Genomic DNA, 7,414 nt, shown 5'->3' with positions numbered 1-7,414 from the left:
TGGCTGTGTCTCTGGAGCTGCCGGCGTGATTGCCTGGGATCAGGTTTGAGCGGCTTTCCATCGGCGTTAGGGGGGATCAACAGGGCGCGGTTACAAATGCGGTTGCGGTGAGCGAAGCTTCAGCTTCGATAACGTCGAAGGAGGAAATATTTTCCTGTTAGGGTAATTGTGGTCAGCAGCAGCTGCAGGGCTCGTAGTGGAGGGGGGGTCACATAGAGAGTGTAAGTTGTTTTTTTTATTTAATAAAGCAGAAATCAGTACCAGAACAGCATTTATCTAGCTTACATTTAGCTTTTAGTGTCCTATTATGCACTTCAACACTGCAAAACAATTTATCATGCAGTAACAAAGTAACACGAAAAAGACATTATTAAAATTGTAATCAGTCTCTGACCAGACAGAGCCAGAGAAGATCAGCAATTTATAAACAAACTTGGTGTTATTTTACTGTTGTATTTATTACAGCCAAGCAAATGGTATATAAGCTGCTGAATGCACATATAGTAAAGGTTGCGGATTTACAGCAGCTGGTTCTAGAGTGGTATCATTTTGTTGTCACTTTGTTTCTTCTCTGAAATTTCTTTAGTTGGCATTTAAATAGCAAATACATTTTTAATTATTTTTTTTACAATTGAAAAGACTTCTACGGGCATCTCTGTAGTGCTATCTGTAAGTATGTGAGTACATTATAAGAAAGCTAGTTTCTTGAATGATACAATATGCTTTTTCTGTCCTGGAGCCTCTTCTGGTTTTCAGTAATAAAGAATTTATTATGGTTTTGGTGAGATATAGCAGTTATCTTTTGTGTGTGGAGAAAAACCTTGTGAGTGCCAACAAGAGTTGTTGATATTCTTGTTAGCGCAGTATTCATCAATAGCATGTGTTTTATGAACAGGAACTTCTACCTGAATATTGCAATAAAGATATTAAGCTAGTAACTAAAATTTGGGTATTTGATTTAGGGCTAAGTAGGAAAACTTGGTCCTCTGTGACCACTACTGAATTATTTACAGGTAGTACATATACAACAGAAAGGTATTCTGACTTCGAGTAGGTTTGAAAGCTATTAAAAAATTGTCTGATAGCACAAAGTGGTCTGTTTCTGATAATACTGCTGATCTTTCTCATCTTTCTAGTGTATTATAATTATATATATATTATGTAATATAATCACACTGTGATTCCTAATAATCTTCAGAGCCTTGAATTTCCTGGTACTCCTTTTTTTTTTTTTTCCCTCTTTAAACTGTGTCCAAATAATCAGTGTTTTCAGAAGATTTTTAACAATTGGGAGTTAACAATTGTGTATAGAAATGCAGCTTGCTTATAATGATATGAATTAATGTCAAAACTTATGTCAAAATATTAGCAAAATAAATTCCTTAATTTATCTTACAAAAAAATTAACAAAGAGGTTTCTGCATTTAACAGAACTTTCCTGTCTCTCTACTTGACATAGGCAGTTTACATGGAGTAGCTTCTCTCATTTCACCATTTGTAAAATGTAAGGTTTAATATAGCAGTGTTGTCATATTTTTTCTTGCTGATTTCTACTGGTTTAGTGGATAAGGACTTGAAATAACTGTGAAGAATTAAAAGCTCCTACTGCTGGATCTCTCTGTTCCTCAAATTTTTATTTTATCATTTCCTTTAGAGTCAATGCTGTATTTCCAGATAGATTTTATTTTTATTTTTACATGAGGAGTTACACTGAGAAAGCATGCAGATTATATTTGAGTTATATCTACATGCGTATGGATACGTTTACCTCTTTCAAAACCCTACATTTTTGTATAATTGAATTGAAAGATGATTAGTCAGTCATTCAGATCATCTGTTATCTTCAGAGGGTGAACACAGTCTCTAAATTTGGCATCTGCGTATTTAAAAGTATAATGCCTTGTTGGCAGTGTTCAGTTTAGTCACAGGGCTAAGGTCAGTAATTAGTTGAAGCCTTCCAAGATATTTAAAGATACCGTTTACTAAGGACTCTACTCAAATAATTAACAAGCTCTTATACAGTGCCTATCAAAATGGGAACTGAATTCAATCCTCTAACACAATTATAGTAGCCCTTTTTGAAATGTTGTATTTGCCCACAAATACTCCTTGTCTCTCTTTTCATCCCTTAGGAAAGTCTTCCTTCTTCCTTCCAGCCCTTGGCTGTTACAGCCTACCCACACAAACTGTTCTTTAGCTTGACTCTTCACCACACATCACTGTATGCTCTGCCTGCTCAGGAGAGGGAATAGCAACAGCTGGACCTGGTATGGCAGGCAGCTTATGGGTTTATGCTTGAGTCCCGTGTGCCACTTCTGGCACACCTACCACTGATTCATTTAATAGCTCTTAATTTTATTTTAGCAGTTCTTGGTATTCCTCCTTTGGGATGAAAGTTAGTAACTTCCCTCTCTTGGAAGAGATTTAGGTGCTTGAAAACAGAGAAAGGTGGCACCGAGCAACTGCAGCTCTGGGAATGACTCTTTAAAAAATGTTGCTACTGTTTACTTTAATCTAGCTAGGCAATTAAAAATAAAGTGCAAGTTCTTCATCTTGTGAAGAAATGCATTTTTTTTAAAACTAGAAGTTTCATAAATTAGTTGCAAACACCAGCATGAATTACTGAAGCCTGCTTTCTTTAGGCTGCTCATCCATGTGTTGCCACTTTATAAATGGCAAACTGTGCTATAACTTCCTCTTGTGAAGCAACGTTACTGGTAGCCCTATGGACTTTTAAAAATTGTATGCTGCTCTCCAGAAAATTAGAATACCTTCTTCATGCATCCTTTCTTGCAGTCAAATATATTTCATATTTATAGTGTGACTCAGTAAGTTGTTAGTTTATTTTTAAACTTGCCTGACTATTTCTAGCAGTTGATCATGGTTTGAAATGCCTCTTCTTGATAAAAAAATAGTCCAAGTATATAATAGTACAAGAAATGAGAATTGAAATAATGATGAATTTATGTAAAATATTGCCTATTACTAGATTGAAACGTGACTACTGTTTCTTCACAACTGTGGCCTTATCTAGAAATGAATTCTTGAACTTCCCCTGGATGGATGCTTATGTAGGTACTTGCTTCAGCAACTAGCTGAACCTGTCTTTTGTCTATTTCCATCTTGGTAATGCTTTTTTTTTCCTGTAGTTCCTCTGATTTCTCCCATAATTGGTCACCGCATCCATGGCTTGTTACTTTCTGCTTATATAGAACAGTTTCCATTCATGTCAACCTTTAACAATGTTAAAGCTCCATTTTTAATTCCCTGTGCTACTAGAATATAAATTATTTCACATACATATGAGATCCTACCAGATCTTCAAGCATAGACTTTTTTAAAAAAAATCTAGGTTTTTAATGTTTTTTCTTTTCGGTATTTATTCAGTTGCTCCAGCGGAGACAGATTACATCATTAGCATAACTTTGAAAAAACTTTATTTTTTAAATTCACATCAGTCTTACAATTTTATTTTTCTACGGTGTACTAAGTCTATCTTACAAATACACAGCTGTCAACGTTTAATTTGGATTTTATGTCCAGCAGGCTCGCAGATGGGTCAGGGACTCTGGAGAGTTGCTAGGAACCAGCAACTGCAACACCAAGGATACAGTGGACAAGGCTACCTTACCAGAGAGCATGGTAGGAGGATAGCTACTAACAATGTTTCCAATACAACCCATCGCAAACAAGCTCAAGGAGGCATTGACATCTACCACCTGTTGAAGACAAGAAAATCTAAAGAACGAGAAGGATTCATTAACCTGGAAATGCTGCCACCAGAGCTTAGTTTTACCATTTTGTCATACCTGAATGCAACTGATCTCTGTCTAGCTTCATGTGTCTGGCAGGATCTTGCTAATGATGAACTTCTCTGGCAAGGGTAAGCAAAAAAAAAAAAGAAAAAAAAAGTATCATCTGGAGATAGAAAAAAATAATTATTAGATATTAAATTTGTCTCAGTATGTGCTTTTTGCCATTCTAACCTTAGCAAAGTTTTCATCAGTTAAAGGAGATTTAACATAAGAGAAATACGAAGAAAGTTTAATAAAATGTTACTCTGGATTTCTAATTACTGTCAGGTATTAGAGGAGATTACTACATACAAAAGTGTGCTTGGAACAAGTATGCATTTATATATTACTACTTACATGTTGATTGGTCTATCATGGGGAAAAGCATCCAGAACTTGTCTACACTTTTGTATTAGCTCAAAACACATCTCCAATGTTTGTATTGTTTATTTTCTGAACTTCAGGTATCTAGCTTGATGAAACAAACCTATTCAGCTGAAGCTGTAATTAGAAGGGAATGAGAACTCATCTAAACTTGTTTTAGAGCAACTTAAGTGTGTGTTTTTTGGAAGATAGCGATGGAAGGGGGAAGGAAAAGATCAGTTCTGCAGATGTGTTGAGTGGAATTCTGCAGTCTAGTTGAAACACGTTTATATAACATGCAGAATTTGATGTCCAGAAAGTCAATAATGTTCCATGAAATAAAATAGTATAAGATCCAAATTGAATTAAATAATTGCATTTTACAACACTAGGGAAGACTCATTAAATCACTCTTGCCTTTAGATGGTCAGCAGAACTTGTATCTGCTTTCAAAGCATACTCTTAACCCTTAACAGACAGTATTACTGTAATAGTTGGGTTGTTTTTCAGGTCCTCTTTCTTTACCCTTATTTGTTCTCTACTTCTTTTCCTTCCTCATCTATTTCTTTTCCCCTTTGCATTTGAATTAGCAGCTTCCCTTCCTATCATGCTTTATGAATTCAGCAATAGGGTAAAGCAATTATAACTTCTTAGTCACAATTGTTCTGCTGTTGGGGACTGTTGTTTTGGTGGCAGGAAAGAGGAATCCTAGTGAAGGTCCTACTAAGCTTCTAAATTTATGCATATCAAATAGGTTGGCAGTTGAGTAAGTATGCATTGTAATGTACTTGGTATCAAGACAATGCTAAACACAAATAAATTCCTTGGATGTAAGCTTGAAGATACTAGTAATTCTAAATTTTATGCAGTACAGATTCTTAAAATACAGGGTGGGGCAGGGGGTATCTTTTCCTCAGAGTTAATCCTGGGAAATAGCTCAGTCGTTTTTAGTGAAATCTTCTGAAATCTTCCCAAATCATACTCAGTTCAAAGTATATACCTTATGAAAACATGTCCTGATTTAGCAAATTAGTAAAAATCTCAAATTGGAATCTCTCTAGACATCTTAGTCTTCAGTATTCCACTTGAATTGGATGCATTTCAGATTAAGCTTTGGCAAGTCCTGGGGTTACAGTTCTGAACTCAGCCCAAATAAGACTCAGATTCCTGAACTGAAAACAAAGTCTCTCCAATGTCCTCAGCAGCTACCTGCTGGGTCCTAAGCATTGTACTTAATCATTGACAGAAACAATGTGTTGAAGCAGAACTACCAGTTTGATAAGGAATCTGATAATAATCGGGGTGCCTAGAAGGTGAAAGTTGAAGGGAATTTTAGATGGTGTCATCAGTAAGGCTGAGATGGGGGACAGAAATCAACAAAACTGAGATAGGGAGCCAGAGTGGGATGCAAGGGAAGGAAACTGAGAAGTGATGGAAGCTATAGAGAGATGGGAGTGGTCAAGACTAGAAAAAAGGACAGTCGGGTGGAAAAGTTCAGATGAGGAAAGCAGTGAGTTAAGGTCATAATTTTGTACCAGTGTGGTGTCCCACTGCAGAACTGGGGCACAAGAACAGAAACACAAGTTTTTAAACTGTTTTGGTGCTGCAGGAGAGCAACTTGTCACAGTTATTCACTATTCAGATGCCAGGAGTGCCAGAGGTCTCAGCTCTGTGGATGTCGTTATGATGCCACCTGCTGGGATATGTTTTGAGATTGCACTCAAAAGACATCAAAAGCTGTGTGAGAAGAAAACAGTAATCATATAAATGAAAGACTTTAGCAACACATACGCAAAAGGCTTAATAACTTAGTGTTACAAGCAACTCATTTCTAACTTTTCCTGATGTTTAAGTATTTGGCTTTGCAGTGTTGATAACATGTTGCTTCTATAAGACACATGAAATAAGGAAAAGAATATTAATAATAGACTAATTCTATTTTCATAGGTTGTGCAAATCCACTTGGGGTCACTGTTCTATATACAATAAGAATCCACCTCTAGGATTTTCTTTTAGAAAACTGTATATGCAGTTAGATGAGGGCAGTCTCACCTTTAATGCCAACCCTGATGAGGTAAGTGAACTGTTGCTGACAGTAATAAACAGTTACAATAATTGTGATTGTTGGTTTATAATTACAGCCACAGTAAAAACCAAGTTTTAATAGGTGTTTGTTTTACTGTAAGAATGGCTAATACAAAGTCACAGCCCTATCCTTATGGTTTTTTGCATATGGTACCTGTGCACATAATTTACATGGCTTGCCTCTTTAAGTGCTCTGTACAGCGATCTGACCTGTGGATGCCAGAAATTCATAACCACATGTTGACTTAGGAATGAAGCAGAGACCCTAACTGAAGAGACAGTGGTGAATTTGAAAAGGATTATAATATGCTTACATAAATTAAAATGCTAAAATGATTCTGCAGAGTGAGTTTGATCCCACTTCAGTTAAAGCAGGATGAGGTATATAGTAACACCAATTAATTCCATGACAATTACGGTTTCTTGTAAGAGTTTTAAAAATATTTCCACTATGAAGGAGCAAATCTGGAAATATTATGAAAAAGATGTACTGCTGAACTGTCCTAAAGATCAGTTTCATTTTTTTTCTATGGATGTTTGTTATGCAGATAAATAATCTTTTTGTAGTATATGACAGCATATATTTATTTTCAAAAAAATACCCCATGTCAAACTAAAAAGTTTCCATTCATTAATGAATGTGACTAATCGGAAAAGTCAGTTTCAGCTTTCACTCTGTCACCTTTCAAAGAAGAAGATAGATTGAGAGTAGACAGCTTTTGCCTGAGACATGTGCAGTTAATGCCCAAATGATGAGTCTTTTGTACAAAGCCAAACTCCTGCTTCATGTTTCCCAGGAAAAAAGATACACAGTGCTGAACGAAAAGTAGCAGTAACTTCCTGCATACATTCATACATGCACAAGGAAGTGGTAATTGAATAAATCCAAAGTAGGAAAAGGATTAAGTGATGTGAAAAGGTGTACTTCTAGGAGCCAATAATTCACCACAGGGTGAAAAAATAAACAAGTCAAATGAATCATTAAGATAGTGTGATTTGGTTTAAATTCTTCCTTTATCTCATATCCTGCTTGATAAGGAAACCCACTACTTTTACTAGTCACAAATTGCAGTATTTTGTAATTTCTGTGGTAGAGCTCTGTCTTGAACTGTGATATGCAGTGCTGAGACATCAGCACCTGCCTCTTGAGTGATTAATATTGATTTTCAGCA

General features: G+C 36.0%; 1 protein-coding gene across 1 annotated transcript in view; it reads left to right on the top strand.

Moving 5' to 3' along the window:
• Window positions 1-3,549: 3,549 nt before the first annotated feature.
• FBXO8 (F-box protein 8) overlaps window positions 3,550-7,414 on the top strand; it is a 12,391-nt gene continuing 8,526 nt past the window's right edge. Inside the window, exons 1-2 of the mRNA XM_009995948.1 lie at window positions 3,550-3,883; window positions 6,105-6,231. Coding sequence (XP_009994250.1) covers window positions 3,555-3,883; window positions 6,105-6,231 — 456 coding nt within the window. The 5' untranslated portion in view covers window positions 3,550-3,554. The remainder of the gene's footprint in view (window positions 3,884-6,104; window positions 6,232-7,414) is intronic.

Source organism: Chaetura pelagica, unplaced genomic scaffold, assembly GCF_000747805.2.
Source record: "Chaetura pelagica isolate M959 unplaced genomic scaffold, ChaPel_1.0 scaffold142, whole genome shotgun sequence".
Lineage (NCBI taxonomy): Eukaryota > Metazoa > Chordata > Aves > Apodiformes > Apodidae > Chaetura > Chaetura pelagica.
Note: the sequence above shows the minus strand (reverse complement) of the source record. Positions and strands in the feature narration are given on the sequence as shown.